Source organism: Quercus robur, chromosome 8 (genome assembly GCF_932294415.1).
Source record: "Quercus robur chromosome 8, dhQueRobu3.1, whole genome shotgun sequence".
NCBI lineage: Eukaryota > Viridiplantae > Streptophyta > Magnoliopsida > Fagales > Fagaceae > Quercus > Quercus robur.
The window spans coordinates 66,554,819-66,571,321 of record NC_065541.1 but is presented as its reverse complement, the minus strand read 5'-3'; the positions used below and the strand labels follow the sequence as shown (position 1 = coordinate 66,571,321).

The following is a 16,503-nucleotide window of genomic DNA, read 5'->3' as shown; positions in this document are numbered from 1 at the left end:
AACCTAGTACCAAAAACAAAAAAACAACTTGCAAAGCACTTCTCACATCCAGCTCGACAAAGCCCATGTTCACAAGTTTTTGCACCTACTGTTCATTAACATGCCACTGTTGAAGACAAATTACAAGTTACAAATGAATCGACCCAATTAAAAAGAAAATTACAGATAAAAGTATAAACAAGTGTGACACTAAAAGTAAAATTCCATATTGTAGACAAGACCCTTTCACATGTGAAGATTGTGACAGATATGCAAGTATATGACTACTCTATCGAGGTTCCTCATCAGATCACAAGCCTATATGGCTTTGCTCTGACGATGAACAAGCATGATTCTACAGACCAGAACGGCCCTCCGATTCAAAGCAATGTGGCTTAAAGATGAAGGTTGTGAGGGTACTCAGTACGGGATGCAAGAATCACTGGTCCTCCAATGGACAAGGGTTCCCAAAAAAGTCAATCTCAACTGAAATATTGGAGTAAAAGGTACTTTGGGAATGCTAGGAAAGCTCTGATAAAAAGAGAAAGAAGCAGCCGAATCTATAGCTGAGCAGCAAGTATTTTCACTACCATGGCACCCAAAGAAACAAGAGGAATTTTATATGATGGTTAATTACTTCATCTATGCCATCCTAACCTCAAAAGACAACAAGTAACTTAGCTTAAGCTTCAAAAGGATGATTATATGAGGGTCAAGTGTCAACTATGATTCAACTATTCCAGTAGATTACAATGTTGAGAAATAAAGGTGTAACAACGAAAATTATAGTTATAAAAATAATTGCAATTTTTTTTTTCTTTTCTAGATTAAGAATAGAACAAAACGCAAAGTTTAATTGGATTGAACTTTTTTGATTCAAGATTTAAGAAATAAAAACATTGTTACAGATAGTATAAACACTGAATCCGTTCTCCAAGGCTTAAACTTAAACAATACCCATTAATCTATTTCTGGGTTGTCGAGAAAACAAAAAAACTAATTCCAATCAACTAAAATTCCAATCAACAAAAACAATACCCATTAATCTATTTCTGGGTTGCGAGAAAACAAATCGAAGAGAGCTGAAGCTGAAGAAAACAAAAGCATGCAAGATCTGAAATTTTTTTTCCCACACTCGGTAAAAAAAAAAAAAAAAAAAAAAAAAAAAAAAAAAAAAAAAAAAGAAACGCTTCTGAATTAGTTGGTACCTGGTGGTTTTTGGTAGCAGATCAGTGTTGCTTGGTGTTTTGGTAGCAAATCTCTACCTTCAAAACATATTTCTCAGATCAGATTAGACAGAAATAAAATTAAAAAAAAAAAAAAAAAAAAACCAAGATCAGAATCGCGTTGAAGAAGACGAAGAAAGAAAGAAGAAGAAGAGGAAGAAGCTTACCACGGAGCAGAGCGTAGAAATACAAGCGAGGCTGGGAGGCGTGGGGGTGAGGGCGTGCGGAGTGAAGAGCAGAGAGATGAGATGGGTGAGTGTGAGAGAACTGATGAGTTTGTGTGAGTTTGCGTGAGATATTAGGGGCATTTTTATAAATGCAACGTCCAACGGTAATAATGTCCAAAACGCCAGCAGCGCGTTTTGATTTATGGACCTCAGAGGTCCATAAATTCAGCGCGTTTCGGATTTGCATTTTGCCTGAGCACAAAACGAAACTTTTTTTAAAAAGTTGCGTTTTGGACTCAGCCGAACACATTTTCTTGTCCACTTTTTTATTTATGCGCGTTTTGGGCTTCAAAAAGTCCAACCAAACGCACACTTACTATTTTATGTACCAAAATCCTATTAAATTTTGGAAATTCCTTCCCAAATCAATCCCATTTAATTTGAAATCGCAAACCCATACCAAACTTGTTCATTTATCTGATCATTTGTTCTCTTAAAAAAAATCTGATCATTTGTTAGGTAAAATGAATGAGATAAAGTTGAGTTAACCTAAAATTAAACATGCAAATTACCATTCAATAAATATTAAGCATTGGTTAGCACTTTTACTCTAAACTAGTTGTAGACCCATATGATGTGTGGGAATAAATAATAATTTTGTAATATAATATTGTGCGCGCCGAAAATGAAATTAATGGGTCTAACTTCACTTGGGCTCACAACTTATTTATGAGGTGGGTTTTTGGATTTCCTACTTTGGGTCGCTCTCGGCACAGAGACTCAAAGTAATTTTCCTTCTCTCTCTCTCTCTCTCTCTTGTTTTTTTCTTTTTCTCCCTATGATCTTTTGACCCCCTTTTCTTCCCCAACTTCTACTATTTATAGATCTAAGTTAGTGGGAAAGTCATGATTACTGCCATTGTTAGTGCAATCAAAGGTCCAATATTATCCGTTGTAAGTGTGTGTTTAGGTGAGAGTGGAATGCTGAGATTATGGCTTTGGAACTTGGTTCCAACTCAGGTTAATATGCTCGGTAGTGATGTTTCCTGAACTGCCGAGCACCCTATGGTACATCTAGACAAGACTTTCTTACTTGTTCGGGAAATTTATGCCAAGCATCGGTTAGGGGTCGAGGCTCAAAACTTGTAGTTTGTGAAGGTAGTTTCAAGCAGAATTTAAAGTAATGGGGCCGTGCCATTGGGCCTGAACCCAGGGCCCATTGGGTCTGGGAACCTCGGTGCCGTACAAAAATATATAATGTATAATTTATTCTCCATCCTGTCCACTTTGATCCACCTCAGTCCTATTCGGGTCATTCAGTTCACTTTGGTCCTATTTGATCCATTTTGTCCACTTAGGTTCTATTTAGACTATTCTATCCACTTCGGTCCTATCTAGTCCAAATTAGTCCAATTCGGTCTATTTTGCCATCTCGGTCCCATGCAGTCTAATTTAGTACCTTTCGGTCCATTCTTTCCACTTCGGTCTATTTGTTCTTATTCGGTCCACCTAACTCTTATTCGATTCATTTGGTCCCATTCTATCCAATGGTCCACTTTGTTCCATTTGATCCAATTCTGCCCATTTGGATCACTTAGTTCATTTTGTTCCACTTTGATCTATTTGTGTGCACTTACATAATGGGAAAAGGCATGTTTAGATTAAAAGCACTTAATCTAAATCCAAATTTATTTTAAAATATATAAATCACAAATTCATAATATCCAAAATCTTAAGTATAGCATTTATTGTTGCTATGTTTTTATTGAGTCACATTAATATAGCATTTCAGTCTACTTCAGTACAGCTAAGTTTAAGTGAAAGTCTTTCTAAATATAAAAACTATGAATATACGTCTTATTCTCACAACTTCCAACAATTATTTGCTATAAAAATTACCAAAAAAAAAAAAACTAGTGATAATTTTTAAAGTTAACCACCACAAACTTTTAACACAAAAAAAAAAAAAGAAAAAAAAAAGAGTACTCTATGAGAAGAGAGTGATAGATATGTCAAACAGGAAAAAAAGAAAAGAATGGGATTTAACAATTTTTTTGCTTGGCTACTTCAAATTTTATGATTATTTTACTGTGTGAGTTTCAAGACTTTTGAATATTTTTTTTCATATCCTTTTTTTTTTTGTTGGATTTGTTTCTCCTTTCTATTTTACAATGTTGATGCAATAAAAATTCATCTTCAAATTATTTTCAGGGGATTTTTTCAATATTTTATTAGTACATTTTTGCAATTTACTTATTTATCACATGTTGAAAATTATTAATCTTTAGAAAGAAAAAAAAAATAGAAAAGCTTCTATGTAGACGCGACTAGATTTTTTTTAAGCCACATGGCATAATGCGATACACAGTTTAATCAAGAATCACTTGTAAACTAAAGAAAATAAAAATATATTTCTTAATTTCATTAAAATTAAATAATAAAATAGATAATATATATTTTTTAAATATATTTCTTAATTTCATTAAAATTAAATAATAAAATAGATAGTATATTTTTTTTATCGATTGATTATTCAATATGTAATAGGAACTAATTGTATCCAAACAAAAAGTATAGGGTTTTTTGACCCTCAAATTAACGAACTTTCACATATAAACACCCTATATATATATTTACAATAAACCCTTCTCTTACATTCATGGTCTCTTACAACTTTCTCTAACCTAACCCGTTCTTCACGTCGTTGTTCAACGTTAGAATCAACTACAACCATGGTTATGCCAAAGAAAACCCAAGGCCGGCAAAAGGTAGAGATGAAGGAACTAGATGGCAACCAGCGACAAGTCACTTTCTCAAAGCGCCGTGCTGGTCTCTTCAAAAAAGCCGGTGAGCTTTCCGTGTTGTCCGGTGCTGAAATCGCTGTAATCGTCATCTCTAAGAAAGACAAGGTATACTGCTTCGGACACCCTGATGTTGAAACCATTCTCAACCGCTATCTCACCGGAGGAGACGACGCTACCTTGGCCGAGTCGTCTCAAAAGTATGTGGCTGTGAATGAGTTCAATATGCAATATGATGAGGCTCAAAGGGAGTTGGCGATGGAGAAGAATCGTTTGAAGGAGATTGAGGAAGATGTGAAGATGAAGAAGATGACTGGGAGTGGAGGGTTTTGGTGGGACAAGCCCTTGGATGAGAACATGGGGTTGGAAGAGATGCAACACTATTTGTGGTCTTTGCAAGAGGCTCGAAAGAAAGTGGCGGCGAAGTTGGATGAGCGAATGAGTATGAGGATGGGGAAGAGTTCTTTGATGTCTTCAATGGATATGAAGGTGGATGTGGGGAATAATAATTTTGTTTATCCCAATTTGAATGGTGGTAACAATAATGGTGGTGTTTTTGATAGCCATGGCTATGGGTTTGAACTTGGACAGTATTGAAGTTTATGTTTTATATTTTTGGTTGAATGGGAAGATTTAGACATGAATGATAATTTTTAGGGTTTTTACTTTTTGGAATGAGTAATAGTTGATTCCAAAACTTTTAAGAGTATGGTTTGGTTTTTTTTTTTTTTTTGAGAATAAATTCAAACATATTCTTACAGATTTATTTTTTATTTTTTTTTATTTTTGGTATTGTAAACCATGCAAATTAAGTATTTATTAATTTATTAATTCCTTAGTTATAAAATATGCTAGGGCAAATGCTAGCTCCATATGATTGAATACATGGTGTGTCTGTTTCATGGTAATTGTTTTTTATCATCATACTAAGACACTAATAAATTTATGATGTAGTTGAGATTCAATTTTGAATAGAGATAATGGAATGGTTTTCTTCTAATGTCTCAAAGCCGGTCATAACATAATAGATAAGCAAAGCACTAATTTCCATAACCCCGGTCTCCTTGATTGAATGACATCAAAATGTCTTGCCCATTTAAGGAATACGAAGGAGGTCTATGTCCTTTCTATTGCCTTGACGAGCTAATGTTTAGATCTTTTGAAAATTCTAGGAGATATCTGATTAGTTACTAACTCCTTATCTGGGAAGAGTGAATGAAATGAAATTAAAATAATATTTTTCCCTTCCCTTATTTGAGAATTTTAATGGAGAGAGTAGAAAATTCATTCCTTTTTTTTAAGTTTAAACGGGAGGGAATTGATTGGGTAAAAGGAAACACCCATTCTTTTTTATACCCTCAAAATCTTAAATTTTCATTCCTCTCAAAATTAGGAGGAATTAGAGGAAATAAAATTAGATTTAATAAAGTTTTTACTAAAACTCTCAAAATATTCTTATATAGTCAAATTTTTGTTTTAAAATATGGGTCTAATAGTAATATTTCTTTCCTTCCATGTACTCACAAACAAATTAACTTAACTTTAATCTCCTTTTATTCCTTTATTTTAAGAATAATGCTAGAGATACAAATTATTTTACAAATTGCTGATATGGTGAGTGATTATTGGTAAATAAAAAAGTGATATTAATGATATGCCAAAATGAAAACCAATAAGAGGTTGGCCACATCAAAATTTTGTAAAAATATTGTAAAATAGCTTGTGACTGTAGCATTACTCTTATTTTAAAACATTCAAACAAGATTATTTATTCAATTTCATTAATTTTTTTTCATTTCTTTCCCTACATAAATACATTCAATTCAATTATATTCATTTATGATCATTTCATTCCTTTATGAATTGCCAAATGAAGGCTAGGCTTCTTTTTTCTTTTTCTTTTTTGAGAAGAAAATGAAGGATAAACTTAGTTTGATATGCTAGTTTTTATCTTTTTGCATTAGGATTTAATTATTAAAGTTATCCTCGTAATTTTGCTAATTTTTATCTTTTTTTCATTCCTTTCTATTTATTTATTTTAAAATATTCAAACAATATTACTTAATTACATTTCATTAATTTTTTTTTATTCCTTTTCCTACATAAATACATTCATGATTGTTTTGAACTGACAAATGAAGGCTAGACCCTTTATTTTTTTAAAGAAGAAAATGAAGGCTAAGCTTAGTTTTTTTTTTTTTTTTTTTTTTTTTTTTTGAGAAACAGGCTAAAGCTTAGTTTGATATGCTAGTTTTTTTCTTTTTGCATTAGGATTTAATTATTAAAGTTATCCTCATAATTTTGTACATGGAATTAGGTTATCTCTATATATTAAGATGATTCAGAAAGTTAGTTATAACTTCAAAAAATGTCAAAAATACCCCTAATCTAATTAGATAATTCTTATTCTTAAAAAAAATATATATATATATATAGGGTTAAAATTGTAATTCAATTTTTTTTTTTTTTTAAAAACTACCAGATAAACTTTTTCCAAAAAATTAATACAATTTCTATCTAAACATATTTCACGTATGTTTTATACATTTTTTTTCCTAAAAATTAGCACACACTAAACCTAGCAGTTTATTCCATTTCAATCCTAAATTTTAGTTTTATAAAATTCATTTAATGTGTAACCTCACTAACAATAAATAAATTCATATTGAAAAATTATATTAAACTCAAAAACAAAAAAAAACAAAAAAACAAAAAACAAAAAAAAGCCTCATCGCACATGCAGAGCGCGTGTGATGAAGCTAGTATGTATTAATTGGTTTTAAAGTTTCATTAATTCGTTCTGCGGTGCCGAAGTCGAGTAATTAAGGGTGGGCGTAAAAAAAGGTAAAAAGCTTTGCTTCTTAACTTAAATGCATTTTTTGGCTTAACACACTTACGCTTTTTGTTCGCATCCACCCTCAAATTAAGGAACTCTCACCCTTATTTGTGGAGATTCTCCTAAAGTGGAAGAATATTGTTGTGAAAATGCAATTTTAGCTAGCTGAATGGGATTTAAATTGATATAATATGAGAAACAGATCCTGTATATTCTGAAGATCAAATCTTCAGACCAAGACAGCAACAGTTTTTTGTATAGGCAAAGATTGAACATCAGATCTCTTATTCAACCATTTCAATCATCAGAAACTTTACCAATTGAGCTAATTAAAACTCACTAAATTCTGAAGATCATAATATTGAAATGCTATAACTTGTGGTTGATCGTTTCTTTTATGTGATTTTTTTCTCCTCCAACAACTAATCATGATTTTTTTTTCCTGGCAATCATGTAAATTTTCAGAATTATGTAATTGACTCTTAAAAAAAAAAAAAAAAAAAATCATAGTTTGCTAGCTAGAAGAATGAGATTCGAATTTCAAAACCCGGTTTCAAATTTCAATTATAAAGGAGTGCTGACTATTTTATAATCTCCAAATTGAATTGGAAAAAAGTTTAGATAGGAACATATATTTATATATCAAACGGTTCCAATTTAACCGTACAAACTGGTGGATATGGCAATTGTGCTTGTCCCCAGAGCCAAAAGAATCACCAATATTGCGATTATCTTATCCCTTGTTGTTGATATACCATGCACATCCCTGCCCAAAAAATAAATAATATGTAACAGATCGATAAGTTTACAGAAAGCACAGCACAAATTTAATTGTTTTTTTTTTTAATTTTTCATCTAAAGGTACAAGAAAGTAACTAGAAATTGGTACCTAAGTATGATTGCACCAGGGAAAATGAACGAGAGGCACACAACTGTTGTCGACCCCATGAACTGAAAAAATAACCATATGTCTGGGATGGCTATTGCGATTGTATATGTGATGGCAAGTAAAACACAAGTGAGGGACACAAATCTGAGAGTATCTGAGGCCAAAATTGGCTTTTTTGGAAAAAGAAGTTCGTCTATGTTGGCTCTCAAGGTGAAGTTCAACAGGGGAAACACAAGCAAGAGGTGGATTGCATAGGTTAATCTAACAATTACATCGAGTAATTTACCGATGGTGGTATCAGAATTTTGGTCGAAGTTTACTAGCATATCGGACATTATTGAGTCTCCAAATAATAGGTACCCAAAGAAACCAATGGCAGAGTAAATGGCAACAGTGATTGCAAGAGAAATCCGAACTGCTAAGCTCATCTCTGTAGGCTTACCAAGCTCTACTCGAATTGGATGAACTGCAATCATCCATTAAACATTACATGTTGTATTTAGAGCAAAACAAAAACAACAAAAACATTAGATGTATTCATACATTCTTGACATTTCTAAACTTTAGTAAGGGTTTTCCATTTGAATTTATTTTATGGTTAAGGATTTTATTTTTTAGATTTAACAATATACAAAATGCTACATCTTTATTTTGTAATATTTAATCTTAAATAAAAAAATAAAAAAAAAAGTCATCACCGACTATATACCTTTAGGCCGGTGATAACTATTGTGCATGTGTGATTTACTTCTACATGTTTTTCATGTGCTTCTTGCTTTAATTAGTTGTAACTTTTTGACTAGTAAAATTGTTGGCATAAACGTGTAGGTGCTATAGGTGATATGATTTTGTACTTTGCTTTTAGGTGGAAGCATCAAATGTTTTGTTTTCTTGTCTCCTTTGTAAGTTCCATATAAGGCTAGCTACGGATTTTATCGAGACATCCAATATCCAAAAGAAGTATTGTATCCAATAAGAAAGAGTGATAGCAGATGAGTGTAGGGTGAAATAGTAAAGAGTAGTGTGTGTAACAAAGTGTGTGTATTAGAGGTCAGTTTGGATTCAAGTCCACGTTTGCATTTGGGGCTTTTTTTTTTTTTTTTTTTTTTTTTTTTAAACCATCCTGTTAAGCACTATTCATTAGTCATAAACAGTAAATTTAGGCCAATAAACAGTGTCAAACAGTAATAAACAGTAAAAAAAATTATTTTTTTATTGTTTTCAGTTTTCAGTCAAATAAGTTGTATCCAAACGCATACTAAGCATCAATAAAAGTTTCTATTTTACTGATAACTCCTATAAGTATTTTACTTGAGTGTGGTGAGATTTATCACATACTTATTTTGACAAAATTTCCGCAACGACAAATCTCTACAAAAAGATCCATTTCAACATATCTTGACAGCCATTTAGGAAAAAGTACTACCTTGTTTTGTTAACTTTCAAAGGACAAATGCCTCTAAAGTTTTGGACTTAATCTTGTAGCACATATGAACATCATAATTAAAACATGTCACAATATTTATGTACCCTTACCATTGACATGGAATCCAAAACCCGTGACAAAGATTGGAACAGTAGTGAAAAGATCAAATACTGAGACTTTGGAAAAATCTGGTAGTAATCTCAGTTTCTGAGTACTTTTCCCCTCCCATAATGCTTGAATGGCCATTGCTGAGCATATGACAACAAAGAGCACTGCGAGCAAAACGGATATTGCTGAAGTATATTTTAAAGAATCTGCAAGAGGAACATGCAAATGCAACAATCAATTATAAAACTCAAATATACAGTTTGCTTATTCTAAGTCACAACATATTCTTCTAAAACATTTTGGACCATATATATGATCCACCATTGAAGAAAAATTTCTGACCTACACGTTTTTGCCAGACTAGTGGAAGCATAACGAAGAGCACAATGAATAGAATTGCGAAGGCACGTGAGTTCCACCAGTGAATGCCAAACCATTCTTGTAGAATGCCTAAGTGCAAGGTTTCTCCAGACTTACTTCCACATAAGACATCCCCTAAAATAAATTTGTAAATCTAAAGAGTAAGATTGTTAATACATAAAATTGCAAATAAATTTGCTATTCTAATTATTATATCGTGATGAAATATTAGATCAGGGTCACATTTTAGAATAAGAAATAAGAATTGGCTTGAGTCCAGCACACAGAGCACTTGATCTAACCCTTGCCCAAAAGAATATGACATTATTGTTGTCTAGCATGTTGTATAAAGTTGCACTTAATTTTATATTTGCTGCGGATATATATTGACCTCTAATTTGTCTAAAAAATAGAAAAGGGCAAAGAGTTTGATCGCGTTGATAAATGCTATCTGGGGTGGGTCCAATGGATGGTAACACATTTATATAATTACCCCACCACCACTATCAAAGTAACGTACAAGTGTGCCGCGGATAAAGGAAATGGGGTAATGCATCACCGTCCAAAAGATACGCTATAAAAAGAAAGAAAGAAAAATGATGTGGGCGACTAGAAACTATCTCAAAGTTTATCCACTAAATAGGGTCATATCAAACTCTATACTAAATGAAATATAATGAAAAATTTTGTAATTCAATTAATAACTCTTAATATTTCTAATAAAAACATTCAAAGTTTATATTCTGTCTTCTATTGTAACTATGAATGGTTAAAAAAAGAAAAAATAACATCCTAAATTTTCAATCCACTTTAGTTAAATAAATAAATAAAATAACAAAACAATCTATTGTTTGTGAGTAAAATTTTGATTGGCATCTATTGCACGCAAGGACATCATTTTGATATGGGTGAATGGTGATTGTCTTCTTCTCCATTGACATTAGAATGAGATAGAACACAATACGTATAGTAAAACTCAAGTAAAGAAAGAAAAATATTAAACAAACATAAGTATGAGTAAAATGATATTTAAGAATAGGGAAATGATATTTAAACACTTTTACTCATTTAATAAACTCATACAGATTATTAAGATTAAGAAATTGAAGATTTGGATAGAAAGAGGTGGAGATAAGATTTTGGATTCTTGAACCAAGTGAATTAAAAAGCTTACCAATTATAATAAGATAAATGATCAGTGCACCAAATAAGGTGATGATGACACAAATCTGCACAGCAACAGATCCTACAGCACCAAATGACTCACCCACAATACCAGCATATGTGGTGGATTTGCCAGATTTTGTGTAACTCAATAGGAATTCCACCGTGACCTCTGTGAAAAATGCTACAAATAAAATGAGAAGGAACCCCGGAACTATGCCTAAGACCTTGATAGCAGCTGGAATAGACATGATTCCAGCTCCAATCATGGTGGTGGAGATGTTGAACACTGCGCCAGAAATCGATGCACCCTGTGAAGACTTTTGATTTTCCAAGACATCTTCTAGGAGTGGGGTGTCCATTATTGTGTCTTGCTGATCTAGCTTCATCCTTTAGTTTTGGAAGGTTGATATTGTCTAGTGCATTAAATACTATATTTGTGCATATAATACAAGAAAGAACAACCCCACAAGGCTCAAAATTATTGATATGCTTACCATATAATTTGAAGATATGAAAATCGCTGGTCATAGAAATATATTTATTTATTTAAGGGGCATTATCCTGTCGTAGTCGTCATCATCTTCTTCTTCTTTAAAATCTATTATTTAAATTCAGAAAGAAAAGGAAATAGAACAATATGGTGGTGAAGGATACCATTTCTTGTTCGGGTAAAACTTAGGTGTTATTCTTTAGATTCTCATTTTAAGATTTAGTTATGTAGCTGTATTTAACTAAAAATACATTTTCATCTCTTAAGAAATAAGCTACATGGCTAAATCTTAAGAGAAGAATCTAAGAAACCGCAACTAAGTATTGTAACTAATTTTTGTCCTTCTCATTAATTAAGTGGTGTAGATTAACCATATCACTTTTTCTATGCTAGTACTATTTAATAGTGCTAATCTTGTAGTTCAAACCATTTTTTCTCTAAACCGTAGAAGAGCCAAGAGTTTGGCTTTAGGAGCCTAACAAAAGATAAATAATTTTTTTTTCTTTATATTTAATATGTATCTATGCTATGTACCATAGTTAAATTAGTAATAGTACTATTTTCCTTTCTTTTGATGAATGAATTATCAATTTTTAACTTGTTCATAAACCTATACTTTAAAATTAAATTTGAACTCTTAATGGCTATGGTACAACAAAATTACTAATAGACTAAAGGGTAAAGATTGCTAAAAAGAGTAGAAAAACAATCACTGAAAGCATTAAAAAAAAATCAAATATGAAATAACATATTACACATTATATTATTTTCTTTATATTATACCGTAAATATAATATCAGTTTCAATAATAATAGTATTATATTATATAAATTATTAAAATATTTTTATTAATTTAAAGACAAATAAGAAATAAGTAGTAGAGGAAGCGTCAAACTTTAGAGTTTTTGCGTTTGAAGATAATCATACATGTGTAGGACTTTTTTTTTTTTTTTTTTTTTTGAGAATCCAAACTAGTTAGCATTTTATTAAGATATAGAAAAATCAACAAATACAAAATGATAAATATCTGGTGGAACATCCTCCTTCCAGATTAAAACAGGAAAAGAAAGCCTCGCTCTCTGCGCTTAGGCATGGGCCACAGTATTTCCCTGCCTCCTAACATGAGAGAAAGATTTGGTTCATAACAAACCAATTATAGACTCAATGTCTTTTACAATGTGGCTGATACTAGGAATTGAACAATTTCCTTCAGCAAGTGCTTTAATAATAGTTTCTGCATCTCCTTCAAAAATGGAATGCGCGAATCCCAGCTCATGTATAAACTGGACTGCTTTGCGTGCTGCCAAAACCTCCAGTATTTTTGTGGATGTTGGTTTAGGTATTTTTTATGCTAAAGCTGCCATGACCTACCCCCTATTGTTTCAAACAACCACCCCTATCCCTGCTTGATCCGATTCAACAAACATCACCCCATCAAAATTTGTCTTCACCACCGCTCCTTCAAGTGGTTTCCATTTGATGTCTCGCTGTGTCGAAGCTTTCACACCAGACCGAGAATGGCTTTGAAATTCCCTCAATAGTGAAGTAGTGCTCTCTAGGATTTTACCCAATAGTGCACTCGATTCATTACACCTCACCTTGTTCTTGTGGCACCAAATGAACCAAGCTATCGTTGCAAAAAGCTCCAGCTGTGTTGCATGCTCGCCAACTAAAGCAACCAGGTCTGTGAACTACGATATCCCTGGGTGGTCCTTTAAAATAAATCCAAAAACCTTTTCCCATACCGTGCGTAGCTAATTGCACTCCCATAACGCATGCAATGTGCTTTCATTTCCAATACCGTTGTGTGGGCATGTCGGATCCTCTAGCACTTTCCTTCGAAGTAAATTGCATCTTGTAGGCAGAGCTTCAGAACACGCTCACCATAGAAAAATTTTAATCTTATTCAGAACCCTCATCTTCCAAAGGCACCTCCAAAAAACTCTCTTACTTGTCATATCTGACCCTGATGCTCTGTTTTGGGTGTCCAGCTCAAAAAGTAATTGGTATCCGATTTTCACCGAATATAATCCATCTTGCATCTTGGCCAAATAATGTAGTCAGCCTAATTAGGGATACATATAGGAATGGATTTTATTTTTGTTGCTTCAAACGGTAGGAAGAGGTGATCAATCTTTGCACAATCCCACTGTTTTGTGTCTTGGTCAATCAAGGAAGCAACTCACACATCTCCAGGAGCACTTTTTTGAGGTGAACTAATCTTAGAAGGGAAAATTCTAGGTAACCATTTATCCCAATAAACCCGAAGGGTTAAGCCATCCCTTACTCTCCACATGGAGCCTGCTTCTATGACTGATCTAGCTTTTAGTATGCTCTGCCATGCGTATGAACCAAATGATTTCTTTACTTCAAACACCGTCCCATGGGGGAAATATTTGGCTTTGAATACCCGGAAAAATAGAAATGACTGATCATGCAGCAACCTCCAGACTTGTTTAGCAAGCATTGCCTCATTGAACTTTACCAAATCTTTGAAACCCAAACCGCTTGGTCTTTTGGTTGGCACATTACCCCCCCAATTTCTCCAATTAATTTTCCTTTGCTCCCCTCTTTGCCCCCACCAAAATTTCCTTATCAACATCTCAATATCATGACAAAGACCCAACAGAAGCTTGAAACAAGACATGGAAAAAGTTGATATGGCTTGAACCACTACTTTTAGAAGAACCTCTCTACTTGCTTGGGATAAAAGTTGCTCTTTCCATCCTTGCAATTTATTCCATACTCGTTCTTTTATATAATTTAGGCTTGCTCTCCTATTTTTTCCCACCACCGCTGGTAAGCCCAAATACTTTTCATACTCTTTAACCTCCTCCACCCCCAAAAAAATTCGAGATCTCTTCTTTTCTTTCCTCAGTGACAGCCTTGCTAAAAAAGATTGTCGTCTTCCCTCTATTTATTTGCTGGTCGGAAGCTTGTTCGTACAAATTCAAAATATCTTGGATTTTTACCAAATCTCCCATTACCGCTCTACAAAAGAGCAAAGTATCATCTGCAAAGCACAAGTGGCTGATCTGTGGTCCATTCCTACACAAAGAAAAACCCCTTATCTCATCCTCCCTAGCTGCAACCTGTTTAAACCTTCAGAGCACAATAGGAACAAATAAGGTGAGAGAGGATCACCTTGTCTTATTCCTCTAGATGGTTTAATATCAACCCTTTGGTTCTCCATTCACCAAGATAGAGTAGGAAATCGTACTAATGCACTCCATAATCAACTTCACCCATTTTTCACTAAAGCCCATCTTCTCTATGACTTTTTTTAGAAGCCCTCATTCAACTCAATCATACGCCTTACTCATATCAAGCTTCAAGGCCAAGAACCCCATTTTTTTTTTTTACTTCTGATTCTTCATATGGTGTAAGGTTTCAAAGGCAACCAATATGTTGTCAGAAATGACTTTATCTTATTGAAAAGCATTCTGAGATTCCGAAATGAGGTTAGATAAAATTCTTTTCAACTTGTTTGCCACAACTTTAGACACTATTTTATAAAGGTATTACAAAGAGAAATAGGACGAAATTCAGATACAAGAGTGGGGCTTTTTACCTTAGGAATAAGTGTGATGAAAGTATTATTTAAAGATTGAGGAAAGGAACCTATATTCAAGCAATTTAGAACCGCTGCCGAAACTTCATCACCAATAATTTTCCAATAGTGCTAGAAAAACAATGGAGGCATGTCATTGGGGCCTAGCGCCTTTAAAGCTTCCATCTGAAACACTGCCCTGTCCACCTCATCTTGAGTATACACCTCTTGAAGCATGTTGTTCATTTTGGTTGTGACTGTATATGGGATATCTGCCACGGCTATGGAAGTAGCGTGTGTTCTTGTCACCTTCATGTAACCATAGTGCTCTAGACCTCTGTTTCCACATTTTTTTCCTCTTTCACCAATAATTCACTGATCTCCCTCTTTAATTTCAGCACTCCCTCCATTGTTCCACCCCTAATCACTACTTCCTCTTCTCTTCTTAATTTTTCCTTCACTGTTTTGTTACATTGCCAAATGAGTTCCTACTCCACCATGTCAAATTCAGTTGGCTCCTTTTTAATTTGCCTTCCACTTGTTCCATCAAATTCCCACGTACTGGCTGCCTCCAAGCCGACTTCACTGAATCTTGACACCCTTCCTCATCAATCCACATTTGTTCAAACCTCCATGGCCTTTGAAGTTTCTTATGTATACCTAATGGAAAAATCACAATCGGCTTGTGATCTGAAGTTCCACACTCTAAGTACACTATTTTTGTATCCAAAAATTTTTCAATCCAATCAATTGTTGCAACCGCCCTATCAATCCTCTCCCAGATTGTATGTCCATCCCTTTGTCCGTTGCACCATGTAAATTTTCCTCCCACATACCCCAAGTCTCTAAATCCGCATTCATCTAAGACGTCTCTGAAATCTTGCATTTGCCTAAATGGACGTAGTCTGCCTCCTAATTTTTCATGTGCTCTTGTAATTTCATTGAAATCACCTGCGCAAATCCAAGGCAAAGAGTGCCTGACTTTTAATCTACGTAACGTTGCCCAAGAAATATGATGATTTTGTGTATCCGGTTCTCCATAGAAACCTATGAACCTCCACACGTCATCTTTTCCTTTATTCACAATGGCATCAATATGGTTGGGAGAGAATGTAACCACTGAAAAATCAAAATCTTCTTTCCAAAAAAATACCACCCCGCCTCCTCTAGTTTCTCTTGAAACTTCAATCATACCTCCAAACTTATAGCGTGCCCAAATTTCCTCCAATATAGTATTAAAACAGCAAACTAGACTCAACACAAAAAATGAGAGAGAGAGAGAGAGAGAGAGAGAGAGTCAAAAATTCATTTGTAAATGCAAATCTTTTGAAGACTCATTTGCTAAGAAATGTAATTTATTGAGGATGAAGAAGAGATATTCCCACCGTAAATTCCAATGTAAGTCGGAGGTTTTTCAACAAGGATTGAGCAAAAATTATAATTTTTTTTAATCTTTTTTGTTGTTGTTGAGATTATTGTTAAAATAATCTTGTGTTTATCATTAG

General features: G+C 33.6%; 2 protein-coding genes and 1 long non-coding RNA gene across 3 annotated transcripts; 1 reads left to right on the top strand and 2 right to left on the bottom strand.

The window, feature by feature from the left end:
- Window positions 1-1,133: 1,133 nt before the first annotated feature.
- Window positions 1,134-1,566, bottom strand: LOC126694238 (uncharacterized). Its single transcript, XR_007645688.1, has 2 exons — window positions 1,373-1,566; window positions 1,134-1,244 (listed from the first exon to the last, which is right to left on the bottom strand). It is a non-coding gene; the product is annotated as an uncharacterized LOC126694238 (long non-coding RNA).
- Window positions 1,567-4,103: 2,537 nt separating this feature from the next.
- On the top strand, window positions 4,104-4,769 carry LOC126696667 (agamous-like MADS-box protein AGL61). Its single transcript, XM_050393353.1, has one exon. The coding sequence runs from the start codon at window positions 4,104-4,106 to the stop codon at window positions 4,767-4,769; it is 666 nt and encodes a 221-aa protein (XP_050249310.1).
- A 2,771-nt stretch (window positions 4,770-7,540) lies between these two features.
- LOC126697809 (amino acid transporter AVT6C-like) lies at window positions 7,541-11,431 on the bottom strand. The gene is made up of 5 exons (XM_050394915.1): window positions 10,966-11,431; window positions 9,774-9,926; window positions 9,434-9,637; window positions 7,898-8,363; window positions 7,541-7,774 (listed from the first exon to the last, which is right to left on the bottom strand). The coding sequence occupies exons 1-5, from the start codon at window positions 11,342-11,344 to the stop codon at window positions 7,666-7,668; spliced, it is 1,311 nt and encodes a 436-aa protein (XP_050250872.1). The 5' UTR covers window positions 11,345-11,431; the 3' UTR covers window positions 7,541-7,665.
- Window positions 11,432-16,503: the final 5,072 nt, after the last annotated feature.

Excerpts from the sequence above, each read along its gene's own strand:
- LOC126696667 (XM_050393353.1), top strand. The coding sequence starts at position 4,104 with ATGGTTATGCCAAAGAAAACCCAAGGCCGGCAAAAGGTAGAGATGAAG.
- LOC126697809 (XM_050394915.1), bottom strand. The coding sequence starts at position 11,344 with ATGAAGCTAGATCAGCAAGACACAATAATGGACACCCCACTCCTAGAA. Across the intron at positions 9,638-9,773 it reads AGTCTGGCAAAAACGTGTAG|ATTCTTTAAAATATACTTCA; the intron begins GTCAGAAATTTT and ends TTCCTCTTGCAG. Across the intron at positions 8,364-9,433 it reads TTTTGGATTCCATGTCAATG|TTCATCCAATTCGAGTAGAG; the intron begins GTAAGGGTACAT and ends GGATGATTGCAG.